The 27,717-nt window shown below is 39.7% G+C and overlaps 1 protein-coding gene across 1 annotated transcript; it reads right to left on the bottom strand.

Moving 5' to 3' along the window:
- Positions 1-15: 15 nt before the first annotated feature.
- KLHL40 (kelch like family member 40) lies at positions 16-27,717 on the bottom strand. The gene is made up of 6 exons (XM_040431331.1): positions 26,443-27,717; positions 6,819-6,979; positions 5,367-5,474; positions 4,506-4,691; positions 2,868-3,014; positions 16-800 (listed from the first exon to the last, which is right to left on the bottom strand). The coding sequence occupies exons 1-6, from the start codon at positions 27,580-27,582 to the stop codon at positions 689-691; spliced, it is 1,854 nt and encodes a 617-aa protein (XP_040287265.1). The 5' UTR covers positions 27,583-27,717; the 3' UTR covers positions 16-688.

Below are 27,717 nucleotides of genomic sequence, written 5' to 3'. Positions count from 1 at the left end.
CCATGCCACAATGAGTCAGAGATAGGGATTGATTTTAATGTTATGGCTGATCCATGTATACTTTACCAATATATATTATACCGTCCCCTATGGTCAAGAATAGGAGCAGAGGAGAAAATACTTCCACCTCTGGTTGAGGCGAAAAGGAAAACATTAAAGCATTTATCTATTAGATTTTTATCGATCCAATTTAATTTTTTAGCAGGAAATTTTCTACAGTCCCCCACCCCACCCCCGTGAAAGAACTGGTATTAGAAAACTGCACAATGGTTTTAGTAAAAATGATATTCATGTAAAACACAAAGAAAAGAGGGTTACAGGTCATCCAGGGGGTGCGTCTGGATGATCTAGAACATTCTGGATTCCGTATCATTGTATTGTCAAGCAGTGATTGCATGGAGCTGGGTGGAAAAGTCTATAAAATGTGGCTTCTTCTTCGGGATTCATCCCAACAGTCATCCATTCATGCAGTCATTCTGCAGATTGTAACCCACATTCTAGAAAATAGCAAACTGTAACGAGGACCGAAAACAATAGTTCTGTCCCCTTAAATGACTGAACACCAGTTCCAGATCAATTTCATTCCTCCACGAAGAAATCTTTGGTTCATTCAACAACTTCTGTCTTCTTCTATTAGTGCCACTTGTCAAATCAGATGTTACATCCCATCTTCTCGCCTTTCATGGATTCACATCTTAGTTAGTCTGAGAATATTAAGACGAACGCGCAGGAACGTCGCTCCGGAGGCATAACGGATCTCTCTGAGAATTCCTTCCCACTTCTTTGTATCCTCATTGTATCTAAAATCAGAAGATACCCAGGTTATACCAGCATGGTCCATATCACTAATTCACTATATACCAGAATATGTATAACTTATACCAGCTGCACATATATAATTATATACAGGAGATGCCCAGGTTATTCCAGCATGGTCCATATCACTATATACCAGAATATGTATAACTTATACCAGCTGTACATATATAATTATATACAGGAGATACCCAGGTTATACCAGCTGTACATATATAATTATATACAGGAGATGCCCAGGTTATACCATCATGGTCCATATCACTATATACCAGAAGATGTATAACTTATACCAGCTGTACATATATAATTATATACAGGAGATACCCAGGTTATTCCAGCTGTACATATATAATTATATACAGGAGATACCCAGGTTATACCAGCTGTACATATATAATTATATACAGGAGATACCCAGGTTATACCAGTATGGTCCATATTACTATATACAAGAAGATGTATAACTTATACCAGCTGTACATATATAATTATATACAGGAGATGCCCAGGTTATACCAGCATGGTCCATATCACTATATGCAGAAGATGAATAACGTATACCAGCTGTACATATATAATTATATACAGGAGATACCCAGGTTATACCAGCTGTACATATATAATTATATACAGGAGATACCCAGGTTATACCAGCATGGTCCATATCACTATATACAAGAACATGTATAACTTATACCAGCTGTACATATATAATTATATACAGGAGATACCCAGGTTATACCAGCATGGTCCATATCACTATATACAGAAGATGTATAACGTATACCAGCTGTACATATATAATTATATACAGGAGATACCCAGGTTATACCAGCATGGTCCATATCACTATATACAAGAAGATGTATAACTTATACCAGCTGTACATATATAATTATATACAGGAGATACCCAGGTTATACCAGCTGTACATATATAATCATATAAGGAGATACCAGGTTATACCAGCATGGTTCATATCACTATATACAAGAAGATGTATAACTGATACCAGCTGTACATATATAATTATATACAGGAGATGCCCAGGTTATACCAGCTGTACATATATAATTATATACAGGAGATGCCCAGGTTTTACCAGCATGATCCATATCACTATATACAAGAAGATGTATAACTTATACCAGCTGTACATATATAATTATATACAGGAGATGCCCAGGTTATACCAGCTGTACATATATAATTATATACAGGAGATACCCAGGTTATACCAGAATGCTCCATATCACTATATACAAGAAGATGTATAACTTATACCAGCTGTACATATATAATTATATACAGGAGATACCCAGGTTATACCAGCATGGTCCATGTCACTATATACAGGGAGATGTATAACTGATACCAGCTGTACATATATAATTATATACAGGAGATACCCAGGTTATACCAGCTGTACATATATAATTATATACAGGAGATGCCCAGGTTATACCAGCTGTACATATATAATTATATACAGGAGATGCCCAGGTTATACCAGCTGTACATATATAATTATATACAGGAGATGCCCAGGTTATACCAGCTTTACATATATAATTATATACAGGAGATGCCCAGGTTATACCAGCATGGTCCATGTCACTATATACAAGAAGATGTATAACTTATACCAGCTGTACATATATAATTATATACAGGAGATGCCCAGGTTATACCAGCTTTACATATATAATTATATACAGGAGATACCCAGGTTATACCAGCATGGTCCATATCACTATATACAAGAAGATGTATAACTTATACCAGTTGTACATATATAATTATATACAGGAGATGCCCAGGTTATACCAGCATGGTCCACATCACTATATACAAGAAGATGTATAACTTATACCAGCTGTACATATATAATTATATACAGGAGATGCCCAGGTTATACCAGCTGTACATATATAATTATATACAGGAGATGCCCAGGTTATACCAGCATGGTCCACATCACTATATACAAGAAGATTCCTGTGCTGTACGGCTTTACACGGGTTATCTTGTTGATTTCATGTTCTCACCTCCAGATATCATTCAGCTCTGTCGGCATCAGCTCTTCGTTTTCATTCTCCACTGTTGCGAATCCCCCTATGGCGTACAGCGTTCCGTCCATGCTGACCAGACTGAGGGAGCTGCGTTCCTGCGGGAACTCTGTGAAATCTTCCCATCTGTAAAAATATGAAATTGTTTAGATTCACATATTGGCTTTTAAATGCAAAAACTGTCAGGTTGTAAGACAAACAATACGATGTGTTCATATTGCAGCCATTTGTATTAATTAAAAAAGTCAAAATTCAGTGCCGGAGGCTGCACTACTGAAACATTCACGTCTCATAGAGACTTGGTGTCGATCCAAAACATCATCAAAATCAATACCGTCTTCCTGCCTGGCTTGAATAGTGTGATGTAGGTTCGAACAGTGATGATACTAAGGTGCTCCATAAAAAACACACACACAACTGTCCATGGCGCCGCCATGTCCTGCTCCTGGCTGCTTTAGGTCCCTGCTTGGCGTCAGCTGTCACTTATGCTATATTCCTTCCTGGTTCCAAGAGGGCCAGAAGTGACCAACAACTGGGCACAGCGAGACCACGGACAAATGTATAGGGCAAATGTTAGGACCATAGGGGTGTTGGGGGCTAGACAACTCCTTTATGAATAAACACCTACTAAAAAAAAATCAAACCTCACAATGTGCCCCATTATTTAGTGCTGGTGACCAGCCTGCCTGGTTACTGATGTCGATATTTAACTTTCCCTAAACCCCAGGAATCCTGTCATTAACCCTTCTTTCATATGCCACCATAGGTGCTGGCACTATTACTGTTAGACCAATATGGATGCTTACTTTAACACCTTAGCATCCTAGACCACCAAGAATGCTGACTTTGACCCATGACTTCAGTAGACCACCAAGAATGCTGACTTTGACCCATGACTTCACTAGACCACCAAGAATGCTGACTTTGACCCATGACTTCAGTAGACCACCAAGAATGGTGACTTTGACCCATGACTTCACTAGACCACCAAGACTGCTGACTTTGACCCATGACTTCAGTAGACCACCAAGAATGGTGACTTTGACCCATGACTTCACTAGACCACCAAGAATGCTGACTTTGACCCATGACTTCAGTAGACCACCAAGAATGCTGACTTTGACCCATGACTTCAGTAGACCACCAAGAATGCTGACTTTGACCCATGACTTCACTAGACCACCAAGAATGCTGACTTTGACCCATGACTTCAGTAGACCACCAAGAATGCTGACTTTGACCCATGACTTCACTAGACCACCAAGAATGCTGACTTTGACCCATGACTTCACTAGACCACCAGGGATATTAGAATTAACACTTTATTGCCTTATACCACAGGATTTCTGACGTTAACATAGTAATGCCCTAGATAAATAGGGACGCTGATATTAACATCTTACTTCCCTAGATCACCAGGAATGCTACTTGTACCCGTTCAATACTCTATACCACCAGAGATGTTGGCATCCTCCCCCCCCTCCATGCCGTTGATGCTTTGTCCTAAACCACTAACTATGATGGCATTAACCCTTTATTTAGTACTATAGATTCCTTTTTGTTTGGTCTGTATTTCTTCTTAGACAGTGCTGTATGCTGGGGCCATATGTTACTCACTTATTGGCTTTCATGTCATAGACTTCCATGGTGTTTGTCAGGCCGGTGTCCGATACACCTGCTGCAACGTAGATTTTGCCGTTGTGAAGTGTGGCCCCAAACAGTGACCGGGCAGTCTTCATAGGGGACAATTCCTTCCATTCAAACTTTTTGGGGTTGTAAACACACAAACGGTTAAGGCACTTCCTACAGAGAGAAAAGGACACACATCAAAACATATAAAGGCAGTCAGATCTCTTCCCTTCACCGCTCCCTTTCCCCTCTCACAGCATACAGTCTCAGCACAAACTGATGGAAAGAAACTGCAGCTGAATCCCCCTCCTCCCTCCCCTCCAAGTCGGTTTACTATTTCTCGTGTTACTTTAGATCAGGGTTACACAGTTATTTTCAGACATAGTGTGTCTTCCCAAAGTCCCACAATTAATCTTAAAGGGGTGATCCCATGTGAAACCTGGCATAGCAACAGTGAGGTAAGTGGAGTTTCCCACCTATGGGGATAATGGGAGTCTCTTGCCTCTCTTTTTCAGATAAGTTGGTCACACATTTACGCCACTATCTGCATTGTACTTTACATGAGTAAACAGCTACGCATTTCTTGAAGGGGTTCAACTAGCCACAGGTTAGGTGATACATGTCTAATTACTAGAGGCCTCATTGCTGGGACCCCCACGTATAGCTAGTATGGGGGTCCCAAAATCCCAGACTGCATCGAGGATGAGTTTGACATGGCTAATGAGCATGCACTCTGCTGCTGTGTCCTTCTCCATCCGTCCCATAGACTTGGTATACTCAAAGGCACATTAAGGGGGCTTCACTGCACTTCTAGTACATACAGGTATATAGACGACATCTCATACTCACTTGTCAGAGCCTTTCCCTCCAATTACATAAACCAGGTTGTCATGCGAAACCACAGCATGGCCATAGACTTCATAGGGTAATGGGTCACACTCCCCCCATTTAAATGACCTAAAAAAGATGAAAGCAAAATAGTCAGGACTGCACGACAGAATTTTATCATTTTACCCATTTTAATTAGACTGTAAGATTTGTTTAATTAGAAAGACATTCATTTGCAGAGGTTTTTTTTTAATGGCATGCAGTTCTTCATTTCCGCCAGCAGAGGTCACTTTGTCAAGTCCAAGGATTTGCCCAGGAAGCAACCATAACCATAGATCGGGTAGGTCTTCTGTTATCAAGGTCTATAAACCGTGCGTTTGCAGGGTAGGTTAAAAGTTGACATCTGGAGGGTTTCCTGATATGCACACCTGCGGGATGCCTCCAATATATGCCACTGTGTAGGCATACAGTGGCACCCATCGACTTAGGCTCCCATCTACGTTAATGCATAGTATATGGTTTTCTACAGGATACCTCAGTATGGAGAAGCACTTTGGGATAACCCTAAGGCCCCTTTCACACGAGAGAGAATTCTGCATGGGTGCAATGTGTGATTGCGCCTGCACAGAATCCGGACCCATTAATTTAAATGGGTCTGTGTACATGAGTGGTGGTTTTTTAACGAATCACTTTTGCGTTGCGTAAAAATCGCAGCATGTTCTGTATTCTGCGATCTTCGCGCTACGCTGGCCCCATAGAAGTGAATGGGGCTGCGTGAAAATCCCATTGCATCCGCGAGCAAGTGTGGATGCGATCCGGATGAGCGGACATAATCTGGACACGCTCATCTGCAAGGGGCCTAAGGACGTTGTTCCGGCACACCCCTGGTATTTAACCTTTATCCCCCATACAGGGATTTAGACTTTGCTGCAGAGCAACCAGACAGCTACCTCCTGGGATAGTCCTGATGTAGTTGGTAGCTTACCTGATGGGGCAGAGACTCCGGTGCAAGCACCAGGAAATCAAACTGGAGATAAGACAAGACAATCACAGAAGCACTAAACTTTCTAACACCTTTGCTCGTCACCAGGGATCCTAAAGCTCAGGCACCATCTGCCTGGAGAGAGTGCCTTAAATACCCTGGGACCCTCAGTCATTTGCCAGGGAAATATTTGGAATCGCACATGCTGGCCCTTTAAGAGACTGGATATAAGCTTGTGCATTCCTACGGGAACAGAGGCTGGAAGACTAAGCAGGTGCACACAGGCCGCAACTTGCAGAGGGTGCTGGTGACTACAATGCGATGGCATGGTGAGTGATGCGATGTCTGTGTTTGCAGGGGACAGCGGCGAGCATGGACTAAACCATTTTAATCCTGTAATGTGTAGCTTTGCAATCTCCCCCTTCCCCCTACATGTATATAGATATACAAATGGAATAAATATACTTTTAAAAGATACTATCAGAACTTACGGTCGGTCATAACACAAAACTGAATCCAGTGTCTGTTCTCCTTCCTTCAGCTCCTTCCCACCAATTAGGTAGATGGAATTTTCTGACTCTCCAAGGCCAAAGAGACACCTTGCAGATGGAACAGCAGGCATTCCCAGCCAGTCAGAGTCCAGATGATCAAACTAATAATAGCAAAATATAAACATGCAAAGTAAGACATCAGTCACCAAACATATATAGGAATTCTATGTACAGGAATATAACTACTATAATACTGCCTCCTGTGTGCAAGAATATAACTACTATAATACTGCTCCTATGTACAAGAATATAACTACTATAATACTGCCTCCTATGTACAGGAATATAACTACTATAATACTGCTCCTATATACAAGAATATAACTACTATAATACTGCTCCTATGTACAAGAATATAACTACTATAATACTGCCTCCTATGTACAAGAATATAACTACTATAATACTGCTCCTGTGTACAAGAATATAACTTCTATAATACTGCTCCTATGTACAAGAATATAACTACTATAATACTGCCTCCTATGTACAGGAATATAACTACTATAATACTGCTCCTATATACAAGAATATAACTACTATAATACTGCTCCTATGTACAAGAATATAACTACTATAATACTGCCTCCTATGTACAAGAATATAACTACTATAATACTGCTCCTGTGTACAAGAATATAACTTCTATAATACTGCTCCTATGTACAAGAATATAACTACTATAATACTGCTCCTATGTACAAGAATATAACTGCTATAATACTGCTCCTATGTACAAGAATATAACTACTATAATACTGCTCCTGTGTACAAGAATATAACTACTATAATACTGCCTCCTATGTACAAGAATATAACTACTATAATACTGCTCCTATGTACAAGAATATAACTACTATAATACTGCTCCTATGTACAAGAATATAACTACTATAATACTGCTCCTATGTACAAGAATATAACTACTATAATACTGCCCCTATGTACAAGAATATAACTACTATAATACTGCTCCTATGTACAAGAATATAACTACTATAATACTGCTCCTATGTACAAGAATATAACTACTATAATACTGCTCCTATGTACAAGAATATAACTACTATAATACTGCCTCCTATGTACAGGAATATAACTACTATAATACTGCCTCCTATGTACAAGAATATAACTACTATAATACTGCTCCTATGTACAAGAATATAACTACTATAATACTGCTCCTATGTACAAGAATATAACTACTATAATACTGCCTCCTATGTACAAGAATATAACTACTATAATACTGCTACTACACTGTGTGCAGAATTATTAGGCAAATGAGTATTTTGACCACATCATCCTCTTTATGCATGTTGTCTTACTCCAAGCTGTATAGGCTCGAAAGCCTACTACCAATTAAGCATATTAGGTGATGTGCATCTCTGTAATGAGAAGGGGTGTGGTCTAATGACATCAACACCCTATATCAGGTGTGCATAATTATTAGGCAACTTCCTTTCCTTTGGCAAAATGGGTCAAAAGAAGGACTTGACAGGCTCAGAAAAGTCAAAAATAGTGAGATATCTTGCAGAGGGATGCAGCACTCTTAAAATTGCAAAGCTTCTGAAGCGTGATCATCGAACAATCAAGCGTTTCATTCTAAATAGTCAACAGGGTCGCAAGAAGCGTGTGGAAAAACCAAGGCGCAAAATAACTGCCCATGAACTGAGAAAAGTCAAGCGTGCAGCTGCCAAGATGCCACTTGCCACCAGTTTGGCCATATTTCAGAGCTGCAACATCACTGGAGTGCCCAAAAGCACAAGGTGTGCAATACTCAGAGACATGGCCAAGGTAAGAAAGCCTGAAAGACGACCACCACTGAACAAGACACACAAGCTGAAACGTCAAGACTGGGCCAAGAAATATCTCAAGACTAATTTTTCTAAGGTTTTATGGACTGATGAAATGAGAGTGAGTCTTGATGGGCCAGATGGATGGGCCCGTGGCTGAATTGGTAAAGGGCAGAGAGCTCCAGTCCGACTCAGACGCCAGCAAGGTGGAGGTGGAGTACTGGTTTGGGCTGGTATCATCAAAGATGAGCTTGTGGGGCCTTTTCGGGTTGAGGATGGAGTCAAGCTCAACTCCCAGTCCTACTGCCAGTTTCTGGAAGACACCTTCTTCAAGCAGTGGTACAGGAAGAAGTCTGCATCCTTCAAGAAAAACATGATTTTCATGCAGGACAATGCTCCATCACACGCGTCCAAGTACTCCACAGCGTGGCTGGCAAGAAAGGGTATAAAAGAAGAAAATCTAATGACATGGCCTCCTTGTTCACCTGATCTGAACCCCATTGAGAACCTGTGGTCCATCATCAAATGTGAGATTTACAAGGAGGGAAAACAGTACACCTCTCTGAACAGTGTCTGGGAGGCTGTGGTTGCTGCTGCACGCAATGTTGATGGTGAACAGATCAAAACACTGACAGAATCCATGGATGGCAGGCTTTTGAGTGTCCTTGCAAAGAAAGGTGGCTATATTGGTCACTGATTTGTTTTTGTTTTGTTTTTCAATGTCAGAAATGTATATTTGTGAATGTTGAGATGTTATATTGGTTTCACTGGTAAAAATAAATAATTGAAATGGGTATATATTTGTTTTTTGTTAAGTTGCCTAATAATTATGCACAGTAATAGTCACCTGCACACACAGATATCCCCCTAAAATAGCTAATACTAAAAACAAACTAAAAACTACTTCCAAAAATATTCAGCTTTGATATTAATGAGTTTTTTGGGTTCATTGAGAACATGGTTGTTGTTCAATAATAAAATTAATCCTCAAAAATACAACTTGCCTAATAATTCTGCACTCCCTGTATAATACTGCTCCTATGTACAAGAATATATCTACTATAATACTGCTCCTATGTACAAGAATATAACTACTATAATACTGCTTCTATGTACAAGAATATAACTACTATAATACTGCCTCCTATGTACAAGAATATAACTACTATAATACTGCTTCTATGTACAAGAATATAACTACTATAATACTGCTCCTATGTACAAGAATATAACTACTATAATACTGCCTGCTATGTACACGAATATAACTACTATAATACTGCTCCTATATACAAGAATATAACTACTATAATACTGCTCCTATGTACAAGAATATAACTACTATAATGCTGCCTCCTATGTACAAGAATATAACTACTATAATACTGCTCCTATGTACAAGAATATAACTACTAGAATACTGCTCCTATAGACAAGAATATAACTACTAGAATACTGCTCCTATGTACAAGAATATAACTACTATAATACTGCTCCTATGTACAAGGATATAACTACTATAATGCTGCCTCCTATGTACAAGAATATAACTACTATAATACTGCTCCTATGTACAAGAATATAAATGCTATAATACTGCTCCTATGTACAAGAATATAACTACTATAATACTGCCTCCTATGTACAAGAATATAACTACTATAATACTGCTCCTATGTACAAGAATATAACTACTATAATACTGCTCCTATGTACAAGAATATAACTACTATAATACTGCTCCTATATAAAAGAATATAACTACTATAATACTGCTCCTATGTACAAGAATATAACTACTATAATACTGCTCCTATGTACAAGAATATAACTACTATAATACTGCCTCCTATGTACAAGAATATAACTACTATAATACTGCTCCTATGTACAAGAATATAATTACTATAATACTGCCTCCTATGTACCAGAATATAACTACTATAATACTGCATCCTATGTACAAGAATATAACTACTATAATACTGCCTCCTATGTACAAGAATATAACTACTATAATACTGCTCCTATAGACAAGAATATAGCTACTATAATACTGCTCCTATGTACAAGAATATAACTACTATAATACTGCTCCTATGTACAAGAATATAACTACTATAATACTGCCTCCTATGTACAATAATATAACTACTATAATACTGCTCCTATGTACAAGAATATAACTACTATAATACTGCTCCTATGTACAAGAATATAACTACTATAATACTGCCTCCTATGTACAATAATATAACTACTATAATACTGCTCCTATGTACAAGAATATAACTACTATAATACTGCTCCTATGTACAAGAATATAACTACTATAATACTGCCTCCTATGTACAATAATATAACTACTATAATACTGCTCCTATGTACAAGAATATAACTACTATAATACTGCTCCTAAGTACAAGAATATAACTACTATAATACTGCTCCTATGTACAAGAATATAACTACTATAATACTGCCTCCTATGTACAATAATATAACTACTATAATACTGCTCCTATGTACAAGAATATATCTACTATAATACTGCTCCTATGTACAAGAATATAACTACTATAATACTGCTTCTATGTACAAGAATATAACTACTAAAATACTGCTCCTATGTACAGGAATATACCTACTATAATACTGCTCCTATGTACAAGAATATAACTGCTATAATACTGCCTGCTATGTACACGAATATAACTACTATAATACTGCTCCTATATACAAGAATATAACTACTATAATACTGCTCCTATGTACAAGAATATAACTACTATAATGCTGCCTCCTATGTACAAGAATATAACTACTATAATACTGCTCCTATGTACAAGAATATAACTACTAGAATACTGCTCCTATAGACAAGAATATAACTACTATAATACTGCTCCTATGTACAAGAATATAACTACTATAATACTGCTCCTATGTACAAGGATATAACTACTATAATGCTGCCTCCTATGTACAAGAATATAACTACTATAATACTGCTCCTATGTACAAGAATATAAATACTATAATACTGCTCCTATGTACAAGAATATAACTACTATAATACTGCCTCCTATGTACAAGAATATAACTACTATAATACTGCTCCTATGTACAAGAATATAACTACTATAATACTGCTCCTATGTACAAGAATATAACTACTATAATACTGCTCCTATGTACAAGAATATAACTACTATAATACTGCTCCTATGTACAAGAATATAACTACTATAATACTGCCTCCTATGTACAAGAATATAACTACTATAATACTGCTCCTATATAAAAGAATATAACTGCTATAATACTGCTCCTATGTACAAGAATATAACTACTATAATACTGCTCCTATGTACAAGAATATAACTACTATAATACTGCCTCCTATGTACAAGAATATAACTACTATAATACTGCTCCTATGTACAAGAATATAATTACTATAATACTGCCTCCTATGTACCAGAATATAACTACTATAATACTGCATCCTATGTACAAGAATATAACTACTATAATACTGCCTCCTATGTACAAGAATATAACTACTATAATACTGCTCCTATAGACAAGAATATAGCTACTATAATACTGCTCCTATGTACAAGAATATAACTACTATAATACTGCTCCTATGTACAAGAATATAACTACTATAATACTGCCTCCTATGTACAATAATATAACTACTATAATACTGCTCCTATGTACAAGAATATAACTACTATAATACTGCTCCTATGTACAAGAATATAACTACTATAATACTGCCTCCTATGTACAATAATATAACTACTATAATACTGCTCCTATGTACAAGAATATAACTACTATAATACTGCTCCTAAGTACAAGAATATAACTACTATAATACTGCTCCTATGTACAAGAATATAACTACTATAATACTGCTCCTATGTACAAGAATATAACTACTATAATACTGCCTCCTATGTACAAGAATATAACTACTATAATACTGCCTCCTATGTACAAGAATATAACTACTATAATACTGCTCCTATGTACAAGAATATAACTACTATAATACTGTTCCTATGTACAAGAATATAACTACTATAATACTGCTCCTATGTACAAGAATATAACTACTATAATACTGCTCCTATGTACAAGAATATAACTACTATAATACTGCCTCCTATGTACAAGAATATAACAACTATAATACTGCTCCTAAGTACAAAAATATAACTACTATAATGCTGCCTCCTATGTACAAGAATATAACTACTATAATACTGCTCCTTTGTACAAGAATATCACTACTATAATACTGAAAGTTTATTTTTATAAGGCTCCTACGTGTCTTGATATATCACAACCAAACATGATACAAATGCTCTTCATGATTCGACTTATAATACTGGGGATTGCCTAGTCTGTCCTGCTTCTCACTCTGCCTCTCATCTCCCTGCATGTGTCTAAAAGATAAACTGTTTGTTGGTCATGTATTTTATGGGTGGAGATGAGAAAGCCACTGGCAGAGACTTCTGTTGGTGTTTTACATCCCAGGAGAATAAATGGATCAGGTAAAGATATTTAGATGATGTCGGGGGAGCTCCCATATACATTAAACAGTGCTGAGAATGGAGGGTTCAGCCAACAATACGCTACTTTGTATGGGGGCCTTAGAAAACACATAAATTAATGATTTCACAAATGGTGGATATTTTCTTTAACCCCTTAAGGACCCATGACCTACATGTACGTCATTTCTTTCCGGGACTTAAAGACCCGTGACGTACATGTACTTCATGGGGATCGGGCAGGTGCAGGAGCTGCACCACCTGATCCGCGGCAGGGGTCCGGCAGTCACTGATAGCCGGACCCCTGCTGCATGCGCCAGCATCGGTGAAATCACCGACGCATTAACCCTTCATGTGCCGGGGTCAGCGCTGACACGTGACACTTGCGATTTTGGGCGGGGATCGGAGATGCCATCGGGTTCCAGTGCTGCTGTGATGGGGACCCGATGGCATGGAAGGCAGCCCGATGCCTTCCTTAGGCATTGGGGCTGCCTTCTGGTGGAGAGTCTGTGAGATCCAGCCCCCTGGATCTCACAGGCAGGAAGCTGTATGTGTAATACACACTGTACTACACTTACAGCCAATGCATTCCAATTCAGAAGTATTGGAATGCATTTTAAAGGGGATCAGACCCCCAAAAGTTGAAGTCCCAAAGTGGGACTAAAAATAAAGTGAAAAAAAAGTTTTAAAAAATAACGTTTTCTCCCCAAAAAATTAAATGTTTCAAGTAAAAAAAGTCATTTTTCCCAAATAAAGTGAAAAAAATAGGGAAAAAAATAAAAATAGACATATTATGTATCGCCGCGTCTGTATCGACCGGCTCCATAAACATATCACATGACCTAACCCCTCAGATGAACACCGTAAAAAAAAAAAAAAAACGGTGCTAAATAAACCATTTTTTTCTCACCTTACATCACTAAAATTACAACACCAAGCGATCAAAAATGCTTTGTTATGTAAAACTAAAACAAACAACCAAAAAAGGTAGTCATATTTGGTATTGTCACGTCCGTAACAACCTGCTCTATAAAAATACCACATGATCTAACCTGTCAGATGAATGTTATAAATAACAAAAAAACTGTGCCAAAACAGCTATTTCTTGTTACCTTGCCTCACAAAAACTGTAATATAGAGCAACCAAAAATCATATGTACCCTAAAATAGTACCAACAAAACTGCCACCTTATCCTGTAGTTTCCAAAATGGGGTCACTTTTTTGGAGTTTCTACTCTAGGGGTGCATCAGGGGGCTTCAAATGGGACATGGTGTCAAAAAACCAGTCCAGCAAAACCTGCCTTCCAAAAACCGTATGGCATTCCTTTCCTTCTGCGCCATGCCGTGTGCCGGTACAGCAGTTTACGACTACATATGGGGTGTTTCTGTAAACTACAGAATCAGGGCCATAAATATTGAGTTTTGTTTGGCTGTTAACCCTTGCTTTGTTACTGGAAAAAATGGATTAAAATGGAAAATTTGCCCAAAAATTGAAATTCTGAAATTTCATTTCCATTTGGCAATAACTTGTGGAACACCTAAAGGGTTAACGACGTTTGAAAAATCAGTTTTGAATACCTTGAGGGGTGTAGTTTCTTAGATGGGGTCACTTTTATGGAGTTTTTACTCTAGGGTTGCATCAGGGGGGCTTCAAATGGGACATGGTGTCTAAAAAAACAGTCCAGCAAAATCTGCCTTCCAAAAACCGTATGGCATTCCTTTCCTTCTGCGCCCTGCCGTGTGCCCGTACAGTAGTTTACGACCACATATGGGGTGTTTCTGTAAACTACAGAATCAGGGCCATAAATATTGAGTTTTCTTTGGCTGTTAACACTTGCTTTGTAAAAGTAAAAAAAATATTAAAATGGAAAATCTGCCAAAAAAGTGAAATTTTGAAATTGTATCTCTATTTTCCATTAATTCTTGTGGAACACCTAAAGGGTTAATGATGTTTGTAAAATCAGTTTTGAATACCTTGAGGGGTGTAGTTTCTTAGATGGGGTCACTTTTACGGAGTTTCTACTCTAGGGTTGCATCAGGGGGGCTTCAAATGGGACATGGTGTCAAAAAAAACAGTCCAGCAAAATTTGCCTTCCAAAAACCGTATGGCATTCCTTTCCTTCTGTTCCCTGCCTTGTGCCTGTACAGCGGTTTACGACCACATATGGGGTGTTTCTGTAAACTACAGAATCAGGGCCATAAATATTGAGTTTTGTTTGGCTGTTAACCCTTTCTTTGTAACTGGAAAATTTGATTTAAATGTAAAATCTGCCAAAAAAGTGAAATTCTGAAATTTCATCTCTATTTTCCATTAATTCTTGTGGAACACCTAAAGGGTTAACAAAGTTTGTCAAATCAGTTTTGTATACCTTAAGGGGGTGTAGTTACTAAAATGGGGTAACTTTTTTGGAGTTTCCCCTTTAGGGGTGCATCAGGGGGGCTTCAAATGGGACATGGTGTCAAAAAAACTGTCAAGCAAAATCTGCCTTCCAAAAACCGTATGGCATTCCTGTCACGGCCTGTGATGTGTTTAGTGACACTTTCCTTCACTTGTGGTTGCCCGTGACAACGTGTGGTGTTCTGTGCATGTGGTGGAAGTGTCTCGGCCTTCTGGCTGATCCCCAGGACATGGTTGCCACGCATGCCGTTGCCGGCGGTAACGGGTGGAGTGTGTGCTTGTTTGTGCTTTTCCCCTTTTAGTAGCTTTTATCCCTTGCCTGGTATTGGAAGGGTTAATTCCCTTCCTAGTGTGTGAACACTGGCTCTGTCTGTGTGTGGGTGTGGCTACTTGGGGCTATTTAGCTCCTGCTGGATGCCAGTAGCTGAGGGGTACTCCAGCCATGGTGTTTGCTGGAGTCATCCTCCTGGTATTATTCCACCTGTCCAGTGAGGGCCACCCTTGTGGTCATAAGTTATGTTTAGACATTATTGTTCTTTTGTTATTATATGTCTAGTGGTGTCTCTATCTTTATTCCAGCTTATGGTCCTGGGTTCCTGTGTGATGTGTGGTGTGTGCTGTGTCCATTTATGTTGTTGTGGACAGCAGCACTTGTGCACGGGTTCCAGTTAACTGTGTCTGTGGCAGGTAAGTGTGCTACTTATGTTACTTACCTGCCATTGCCATATGCTGTATTTGTTCCCCTTTCCTTTGCAGCCTGGCCAGTGAGACTACTGTTCGTCCGTCTGTAGGAGGAACAGGTCGTCTTACCCTGCTCCTAGTCCAGGGCCATCCTGAGGGCTAGTAGGGATCTTAGGTTACTGAGTATGAGCCCTCCTACCATCAGGGTTGGCTCATACAGCTAGGAGACAGGGTCAGAATTAGGGACGTGAAAGGAGGTGACCTGCTCCCTGATTCCTGTCCTGGCCTAGCAGCTATCATTCATATTGACACCGCACGGCTGAGGGTTTCCCCCACCCTCAGCCGTGACAATTCCTTTCCTTCTACGCCCTGCCGTGTGCCCGTACAGCAGTTTACGACGACATAGTTTGTAAAAACAGTTTTGTATACCTTGAGGGGTGTAGTTTCTAAAATGGGGTCACTTTTTTGGAGTTTCTACTCTAGGGGTGCATCAGGGGGTCTTCAAATGTGACATGGCAGCTTAAAATTATCCCTATGAAATCTTTCCAAAAACCATATGGCGTTCCGTTCCTTCTGTGCCCTGCCGTGTGCCCATACAGCAGTTTACGACCACATATGGGTATGGGGTGTTTCTGTAAACTACAAAATCAGAGCCATAAATATTGAGTTTTGTTTGGCTGTTAACCCTTGCTTTGTTAGTGGCAAAAAAATTATTAAAAAGGAAAATCTGCCAAAAAAGGGAAATTTTGAAATGTTATCTCTATTTTTCATTAATTATTGTGGAACACCTAAAGGGTTAACAAAGTTTGTAAAATCAGTTTTGAATACATTGAGGGGTGTAGTTTCTAGAATGGGATCATTTTTGGGTGGTTTCTACTATGTAAGCCTCACAAAGTGACTTCAGATCTGAACTGGTCCTGAAAAAGTGGGTTTTAGAAATTTTCTGAAAAATTTCAAGATTTGCTTCTAAACTTCTAAGCCTTCTAACGGCCCCAAAAAATAAAATGGCATTCATAAAATGATCCAAACATGAAGTAGACATATGGGGAATGTAAAGTAATAACTATTTTTGGAGGTATTACTATGTATTATAAAAGTAGAGAAATAAAAATTTGGAAATTTGCTTGTTTTTCCAAATACTATATTTGATATATAATGGCCCCCATTGTGTACCCAGGATATATAATGGACCCCATAGTGCACTGAGGGTAAATAATGGCCCCCATTGTGTACCCAGGATAACTAATGGCCCCCATAGTGCCCCCGGGATAAATAATGGTCCCTAAAGTGCACCCAGGATAAATAATGGCCCCCATTGTGTACCTAGGATATATAATGGCCCCCATTGTGTACCCAGGATATTTAATGGCTCCCATAGTGTCCCCAGGATAAATAATGGACCCCTCACTGCACCCAGGATAAATAATGGCCCCCATTGTGTACCCAGGATATATAATGGCTCCCATAGTGACCCCGGGATAAATAATGGTCCCTAAAGTGCACCCAGGATAAATAATGGCCCCCATTGTGTACCTAGGATATATAATGGCCCCCATTGTGTACCCAGGATATGTAATGGCTCCCATAGTGTCCCCAAGATAAATAATGGACCCCTCAGTGCACCCAGGATAAATAATGGCCCCCATTGTGTACCCAGGATATATAATGGCTCCCATAGTGACCCCAGCATATGTAATGTGCCCTAGTGCCCACATTTTAAATAACATCCCCACCAACAGATCCCTTCATAGATAGAACACCCCCCAAATCCTCTTAGTATGTATAATGCACCCCTTTTTGTACCCCGTACATATATAATGCCCTTATCTTCCCCCCATCCCTGCTAGTGCTGACATTTAATTAAAAAAAACACCTCACTGCAGGCACTCGCAGCAACACCCGCTCCGCATTGGAGGCAGCAGGACCTGACGCTCCCAATGTCATGACATCACATGATTACGCTGGGACCATTAGGTCCTGCTGTCTTCAGTGTGGAGCAAGTGTTCCCGAGTGCCTGGGGTGAGGTGAGTATTTCATTTATTTTACTCAAAGTTCCTTCATATACCCATTTTTAATCGCTGTTAGATGGGTGCACTTCTGTCTAAATGGACATTAAAAACAAGACTATTGATTTCAATGGGGTCCATCTGACCATCAAAATGGCCAGAAATAGGACATGTCCTATTCTTTGCTGGCTGCCATTTACTAGTCTTTAAAAACAGCCATATGAACAGCCCCATAGACAGCAGTGATTTTGAAAACAGCCATTTAATGTCAACGCACCATTAGTACAGAGGTCCCTATGACTGGCCCACATTTCAGTTGTTTTGGGAGGTCACACCTTGTCTCATTACTCCCGCTCCTTCACCCTCTCTGGAGAAAAGCTGAATGGGTCCTTTAAACGAGATGAGCGGAGGCATCCGGTATCAGGGCGACGAGCCAGACCGCTGCTCCAACTGCTTCACTCTGCTGACTAAGCATTTACTAATAGCTACCAACTGCCTGCCACACAAGAGCTGGAAATGACCCCCATACTGAATATTACCGCCAAGTCTCATCTCTAGTTCTACTGTAATGCATGAAAAATATACATCAATATATACAGTACAGACCAAAAGTTTGGACACACCTTCTCATTCAAAGAGTTTTCTTTATTTTCATGACTATGAAGGCATCAAAACTATGAATTAACACATGCGGAATTATATACATAACAAACAAGTGTGAAACAACTGAAAATATGTCATATTCTAGGTTCTTCAAAGTAGCCACCTTTTGCTTTGATTACTGCTTTGCACACTCTTGGCATTCTCTTGATGAGCTTCAAGAGGTAGTCCCCTGAAATGGTTTTCACTTCACAGGTGTGGATTTCTTGCCTTATAAATGGGGTTGGGACCATCAGTTGCGTTGAGGAGAAGTCAGGTGGATACACAGCTGATAGTCCTACTGAATAGACTGTTAGAATTTGTATTATGGCAAGAAAAAAGCAGCTAACAGTCTATTCAGTAGGACTATCAGCTGTGTATCCACCTGACTTCTCCTCAACGCAACTGATGGTCCCAACCCCATTTATAAGGCAAGAAATCCACACCTGTGAAGTGAAAACCATTTCAGGGGACTACCTCTTGAAGCTCATCAAGAGAATGCCAAGAGTGTGCAAAGCAGTAATCAAAGCAAAAGGTGGCTACTTTGAAGAACCTAGAATATGACATATTTTCAGTTGTTTCACACTTGTTTGTTATGTATATAATTCCACATGTGTTAATTCATAGTTTTGATGCCTTCAGTGTGAATCTACAATTTTCATAGTCATGAAAATAAACAAAACTCTTTAAATGAGAAGGTGTGTCCAAACTTGTGGTCTGTACTGTACAAGAAGATGTATAACTTATACCAGCTGTACATATATAATTATATACAGGAGATGCCCAGGTTATACCAGCTGTACATATATAATTATATACAGGAGATACCCAGGTTATACCAGCTGTACATATATAATTATATACAGGAGATGCCCAGGTTATACCAGCTGTACATATATAATTATATACAGGAGATACCCAGGTTATACCAGCATGGTCCATATCACTATATACAAGAAGATGTATAACTTATACCAGCTGTACATATATAATTATATACAGGAGATGCCCAGGTTATACCAGCATGGTCCATATCACTATATACAAGAAGATGTATAACTTATACCAGCTGTACATATATAATTATATACAGGAGATGCCCAGGTTATACCAGCATGGTCCATCCATATCACTATTGGTTCCTGTAGAACTGGGCCGACTTCTCTCTCGGCTACAGGCTCTATCATAGGGACGGGCTGCACCTCAATTGGGAAGGGGCAGCTGTGCTGGGGGAGAAGATGGCTAGAAGGTTGGAGGAGTGTTTAAACTAGGGACTGGGGGGAGGGTAATTACATTATAGGAGGGGAAGATAGTGCAGATAGAGACCGGGGGGAGGGTAGTGGGACTGGGGGAGGAATGGAAGGAGGGACTAGAACAGTTCAGAAGGAAAGGTGTAGGGTGAAAAATATACATAAACCTCTCAAATGTATGTATACTAATGCCAGAAGCCTGACAAATAAACCGGGGAACTGGAATTAGTGATGTGTGAGGAGAACTATGACAGTGGGAATAACTGAGACATGGCTGGATGATAGCTATGACAGTGGGAATAACTGAGACATGGCTGGATGATAGCTATGACAGTGGGAATAACTGAGACATGGCTGGATGATAGCTATGACAGTGGGAATAACTGAGACATGGCTGGATGATAGCTATGACAGTGGGAATAACTGAGACATGGCTGGATGATAGCTATGACAGTGGGAATAACTGAGACATGGCTGGATGATAGCTATGACAGTGGGAATAACTGAGACATGGCTGGATGATAGCTATGACAGTGGGAATAACTGAGACATGGCTGGATGATAGCTGTGACAGTGGGAATAACTGAGACATGGCTGGATGATAGCTATGACAGTGGGAATAACTGAGACAGGGCTGGATGATAGCTATGACAGTGGGAATAACTGAGACATGGCTGGATGATAGCTATGACAGTGGGAATAACTGAGACATGGCTGGATGATAGTTAAGACTGTGGGAATAACTGAGACACGGCTGGATGATAGTTATGACTGTGGGAATAACTGAGACATGGCTGGATGATAGTTATGACTGTGGGAATAACTGAGACATGGCTGGATGATAGCTATGACAGTGGGAATAACTGAGACATGGCTGGATGATAGCTATGACAGTGGGAATAACTGAGACAGGGCTGGATGATAGCTATGACAGTGGGAATAACTGAGACATGGCTGGATGATAGCTATGACAGTGGGAATAACCGAGACATGGCTGGATGATAGTTATGACTGTGGGAATAACTGAGACATGGCTGGATGATAGTTATGACAGTGGGAATAACTGAGACATGGCTGGATGATAGCTATGACAGTGGGAATAACTGAGACACGGCTGGATGATAACTATGACAGTGGGAATAACTGAGACACGGCTGGATGATAGCTATGACAGTGGGAATAACTGAGACATGGCTGGATGATAGCTGTGACTGGGCGGTTAATGTTCAGGGTTACAGTCTGTTTAGAAAGGATCGTCATTACCGGAGAGGGGGAGCGGTCTGCCTTTATGTAAAGTTCTGTCTAAAGCCCACAGTCCGAGAAGATATAAGTGAGGGACATGAACATGTGGAGTCACTGTGGGTAGAAATACATGGAGGCAAAAATAATAATAAATTACTAATAGGAGTTTATTATAAACCACCTAATATACCAGAGTCCACAGAAAATCTACTACTAAACGAGATAGACGAGGCGGCAAATCATAATGAGGTGGTTATTATGGGGGACTTCAACTACCCAGATATAGACTGGGAAACTGAAACTTGTATATCTCGTAAAGGAAACTGGTTCTTGGCAATAACCAAAGACAATTACCTTTCCCAACTGGTTCAGAACCCGACCAGAGGGGCGGCCATACTGGACTTAGTATTAACATATAGACCTGACAGAACAACAGATGTGTCGGGGGACACCTGGGAAATAGAGTGTTTCTTCAGGGAGGAATAAAAATACCAAACTTCAAAAAAGCAAAATTTAGCTAACTAAGAGAGGGCATAGGCCTAACTAACTGGGACAAAGTCCTCAAAAATAAAAATACAGCCACAAAATGGGATATTTCTAAAAGCATCCTAAAATCTAATTGTGAGAGGTACATACCTTATGGGAATAAAAGGTTAAGGAACAAGAAGAAGATAAATAGAACTGTAAAGAAAGCAATAACTGACAAAAAGAAATCATTTAAATCACTAAAACAGGAGGGGGCAAGGAAGCACTGAAAAACTATAAGGAAAAAAAATGGAATATGTAAAAAACAAATAAAAGCAGCCAAACTAGAGACCGAGAGATTAATTGCCAAAGAGAGCAAAACCCTAAAATGTTCTTCAATTATATAAATGGTAAAAACTAAAAAGTATAAATCTGAAGGTGTCGGCCCTCTACAAAGTAATGAGGGGGAAGTTGCAGAGTGATGAGGAGAAAGCAAAGCTATTAAATATTTTTTTCTCCACTGTATTCGCTGATAAAAAAAACTGTCAGAAATGCAGAATGTAAAAGTTAATTCCCCATTAAAAGTGCCCTGGAAGAAGTACAGCGGCGTCTTAAAAAGATTAAAATAGACAAATCGCCAGGACCAGATGGCATACACCCCTGTATCCTAAGAGAATTAAGTAGTGTCATAGCCAGACCCTGATTTCTGATATTTAAGGACTCTATACTGACAGGGAGTTTTCCATAGGATTGGCGTATAGCAAATGTGCCAATATTCAAAAAGGGTCCAAAAACAGAGCCCGGAAACTATAGGCCGGTAAGTTTAACATCTGTCATGGGTAAACTGTTTGAAGGTTTTTTAAGAGATGCTATCTTGGAGTAGGTCAATGAAAATAAGCAAATAACGCCATATCAGCATGGCTTCATGAGGGATCGGTCATGTCAACTAATTTAATCAGTTTCTATGAGGAGGTAAGTTCTAGACTTGACCCAGGTGAGTCAATGGATGTCGTATATCTGGACTTCTCCAAAGCATTTGACACTGTACCACATGAAAGGTTAGTATATAAAATGAGAATGCTTGGACTGGGAGAAAACGTCTGTAAGTGGGTAAGTAACTGGCTCAGTGATAGAAAACTCTGCTACATACTCAGATTGGGTCACTGTCACTAGTGGAGTACCTCAGGGGTCAGTATTGGGCCCTATTCTCTTCAATATATTTATTAATGATCTTGTAGAAGGCTTGCACAGTAAAATATCAATTTTTGCAGATGACACTAAACTGTGTAAAGTAATTTACACTGAAGAGGACAGTATACTGTATATATACTACAGAGGACAGTATACTGTGTATATACTACAGAGGGCAGGCTACTGTATATATACTACAGAAGACAGTATACTGTATATACACTACAGAGGACTGTATACTGTGTATAGATGTACTGTGTACAGAGGGATCTGGATAGATTGGAGGCTTGGGCAGAGAAGTGGGAGATGAGGTTTAACACTGACAAATGTAAGGTTATGCACATGGGAAGGAATAATGCAAGTCACCCGTACATACTAAATGGTAAAACACTGGGTAACACTGACATGGAAAAGGACCTAGGAATTTTAGTGAACAGCAAACTAAGCTGTAGAAACCAGTGTCAGGCAGCTGCTGCCAAGGCCAATAAGATAATGGGTTGCATCAAAAGGGGCATAGATGGCGGTGATGAGAACATAGTCCTACCACTTTACACATCACTAGTCAGACCACACATGGAGTACTGTGTACAGTTCTGGGCTCCTGTGAACAAGGCAGACATAGCAGAGCTGGAGAGGGTCCAGAGGAGGGCAACTAAAGTAATAACTGGAATGGGGGGACTACAGTACCCTGAAAGAGTATCAGCATTATGGTTATTCACTTTAAAAAAAAAGACGACTGAGGGGAGATCTAATAACTATGCACAAACCGGATTCCAAAAAAGTTGGGACACTAAACAAATTGTGAATAAAAACTGAATGCAATGATGTGTAGATGGCAAATGTCAATATTTTTTTTGTAATAGAACGTAGATGACAGATCAAACGTTTAATCCGAGTAAATATATCATTTTAAAGGAAAAATACGTTGATTCAAAATTTCACGGTGTCAACAAATCCCAAAAAAGATGGGACAAGTAGCAATAAGAGGCTGGAAAAAGTAAATTTGAGCATAACGAAGAGCTGGAAGACCAATTAACACTAATTAGGTCAATTGGCAACATGATTGGGTATAAAAAGAGCTTCTCAGAGTGGCAGTGTCTCTCAGAAGCCAAGATGGGTAGAGGATCACCAATTCCCACAATGTTGCGCAGAAAGATAGTGGAGCAATATCAGAAAGGTGTTACCCAGCGAAAAATTCCAAAGACTTTGCATCTATCATCATCAACTGTGCATAACATCATCCGAAGATTCAGAGAATCTGGAACAATCTCTGTCCGTAAGGGTCAAGGCCGTAAAACCATACTGGATGCCCGTGATCTCCGGGCCCTTAAACGACACTGCACCACAAACAGGAATGCTACTGTAAAGGAAATCACAGAATGGGCTCAGGAATACTTCCAGAAACCATTGTCAGTGAACACAATCCACCGGGCCATCCGCCGTTGCCAGCTGAAACTCTACAGTGCAAAGAAGAAGCCATTTCTAAGCAAGATCCACAAGCTCAGGCGTTTTCACCGGGCCAGGGATCATTTAAAATGGAGTGTGGCAAAATGGAAGACTGTTCTGTGGTCAGACGAGTCACGATTCGAAGTTCTTTTTGGAAATCTGGGACGCCATGTCATCCGGACCAAAGAGGACAAGGACAACCAAAGTTGTTATCAACGCTCAGTTCAGAAGCCTGCATCTCTGATGGTATGGGGTTGCATGAGTGCGTGTGGCATGGGCAGCTTGCATGTCTGGAAAGGCACCATCAATGCAGAAAAATATATTCAGGTTCTAGAACAACATATGCTCCCATCCAGACGTCATCTCTTTCAGGGAAGACCCTGCATTTTTCAACAAGATAATGCCAGACCACATTCTGCATCAATCACAACATCATGGCTGCGTAGGAGAAGGATCCGGGTACTGAAATGGCCAGTCTGCAGTCCAGATCTTTCACCTATAGAGAAGATTTGGCGCATCATAAAGAGGAAGGTGCAACAAAGAAGGCCCAAGACGATTGAACAGTTAGAGGCCTGTATTAGACAAGAATGGGAGAGCATTCCTATTTCTAAACTTGAGAAACTGGTCTCCTCGGTCCCCAGACGTCTGCTGAGTGTTGTAAGAAGAAGGGGAGATGCCACACAGTGGTGAAAATGGCCTTGTCCCAACTTTTTTGGGATTTGTTGACACCATGAAATTCTGATTCAACATATTTTTCCCTTAAAATGGTACATTTTCTCAGTTTAAACTTTTGTTCCGTGATTTATGTTCTATTCTGAATAAAATATTAGAAGTTGGCACCTCCACATCATTGCATTCAGTTTTTATTCACGATTTGTATAGTGTCCCAACTTTTTTGGAATCCGGTTTGTACAAATATATCAGGGGTCAGTACAGGGATCTCTCCCATCATCTATTTACCCCCAGGACTGTGACTGTGACAAGGGGACATCCTCTGCGTCTGGAGGAAAGAAGGTTTGTACACAAACATAGAAGAGGATTCTTTACAGTAAGAGCAGTGAGACTATGGAGCTCTCTGCCTGAGGAGGTGGTGATGGTGAGTACAATAAAGGAATTCAGGAGGGGCCTGGATGTATTTCTGGAGTGTAATAATATTACAGGCTATAGCTACTAGAGAGGGGTCGTTGATCCAGGGAGTTATTCTGATGCCTGCACATATATAGGAGATACCCAGGTTATACCAGAATGCTCCATATGACTATATACCAGAAGATGTATAACTTATACCAGCTGCACATATATAATTACATACAAGAGATACCCAGGTTATACCAGCATGGTCTATATCACTATATACAAGAAGATGTATAACTTATACCAGCTGTACATATATAATTATATACAGGAGATGCCCAGGTTACACCAGCATGCTCCATATCACTATATACAAGAAGATGTATAACTTATATCAGCTGTACATATATAATTATACAGGAGATGCCCAGGTTATACCAGCATGGTCCATATCACTATATACTGTACAAGAAGATATATAATGTATACCAGCAGTACATATATAGTTATATACAGGAGATACCAGGTTATTATTACTAAGACACTTCATAGACCTCAGTTGGTAGACGACTTTAGATCTTGTTTGATGTTGATCATCTTTCCTATCATTGATATGAATGTTATTGGTAGATTGTGTGAGGTGCCATGAAAGGAGCATTTATTAATTTATATTTGAGTACATTTTGATTAATTCTTATCCTCATTACCTCAGAGAGTCAGATTATGCTTCCAACCTCAACATCTTGGTTAAACTGGGGGAATTAACTTATTGACAGAAAATAAAGAAATGTATTCATGGGATTACCTGTAAGAAGTATGAGCTCAGTGGATCATCCTTGTTATCCTCATTGTAGTAAAGTCCACCAGCCACAAAGATCTGGTTCTCCTTTGTTACCAAGCTGACGTGGTTTTTGGGGATCTGAGCCGAAAGAGAAGCAAAGAAGCACTCGTTTGCGATTGGGTCATAAGCAACTGCCCCCGTGTCGCTAATCATGAAGATCAGGTCCTTGAAGAACATCCCAAATCTCAAGGTATCATTTAAAATTCCAGGAAGGGCTTCTTCATCCTCATCTTCATCCTCAATGTCTCCATTGGCTATCTTTTCCCCATCTTTGTTCTTTCCTAATTTGCCAGTTTTTTTCTTCTTGATTACCGGTAGTTTGCCTCCTTGTGCCTCTTTGACCATCTGAAGCTTCTTTAAGGCTTCAGGGCTAGATTTAACCAACTCATGGTTCTCGACTTTGTTCTTGATGTAGTCCTCGGTCATGAGACGGAAGCGAATACTTTCGAAGATGACTGGCAGGGTCTTGACCCGGTTTTCTTTATCCTTGGCAGCCCACTTCATGACAATTTCAAAGACTTCCTCTTCCTTCTCAATGTTCAGAGAGTCGCTGGATATTATGGCAATAAGTTCATCAGGAGACACTTGGTAAAACTCATTGTCTTTGGTGACTAGGTTGAAACGATCGCATAAGAAATCCCTTGCAGAGACTGCCAGGCGAGGACAATCCAACAAGAGACCCAAACGAAAGATTGCCAGGCAGTTACTAAGACACATCTTCTTCTGGAGGAAGGAGACACACACTGTGAAAATGGAAGGGATCTGGAACATATTGGCCACAGAGAAGATATCTTGAACATTTTTCTCAGTAATCTCTATCTCAGAAGTGTAGATGTAATTAAGAATCTTTTCCATCACATCAGGATCTACATCTTCCAAGTCGATTTCCTTTTTCCTGCTCTCCTCTGAGTCAGAGACAAACATGGCTCTAAAGTAAGAGCTGCAAGCTGCTAGGACCAGCCGGTGGCATGGAAACTCCTTTCCCTTTATCTTTAAGATACAGTCTATGAACTTATTATTGTCTAACATATCCTTGAGACCATCTTGAAGCAATGTTTGCTGATAGAGTCTCTGCTCTTCAGTTTGTTGCATGGGAAGCGTCATTTTGGGCTACAAATCTTCTGCTTTGACCACCGAACCTGGTCAGATGGAGCTTTCTTCTATGAGGAATACGTTTCAGAAGAAATATCTTCTCCCTCTCGACCTAGGACACCACCACACAGTATTTGAAAGCCTTGC

Source organism: Bufo bufo, chromosome 5 (assembly GCF_905171765.1).
Source record: "Bufo bufo chromosome 5, aBufBuf1.1, whole genome shotgun sequence".
In the NCBI taxonomy this organism is placed as follows: domain Eukaryota; kingdom Metazoa; phylum Chordata; class Amphibia; order Anura; family Bufonidae; genus Bufo; species Bufo bufo.
Note: the sequence above shows the minus strand (reverse complement) of the source record. Positions and strands in the feature narration are given on the sequence as shown.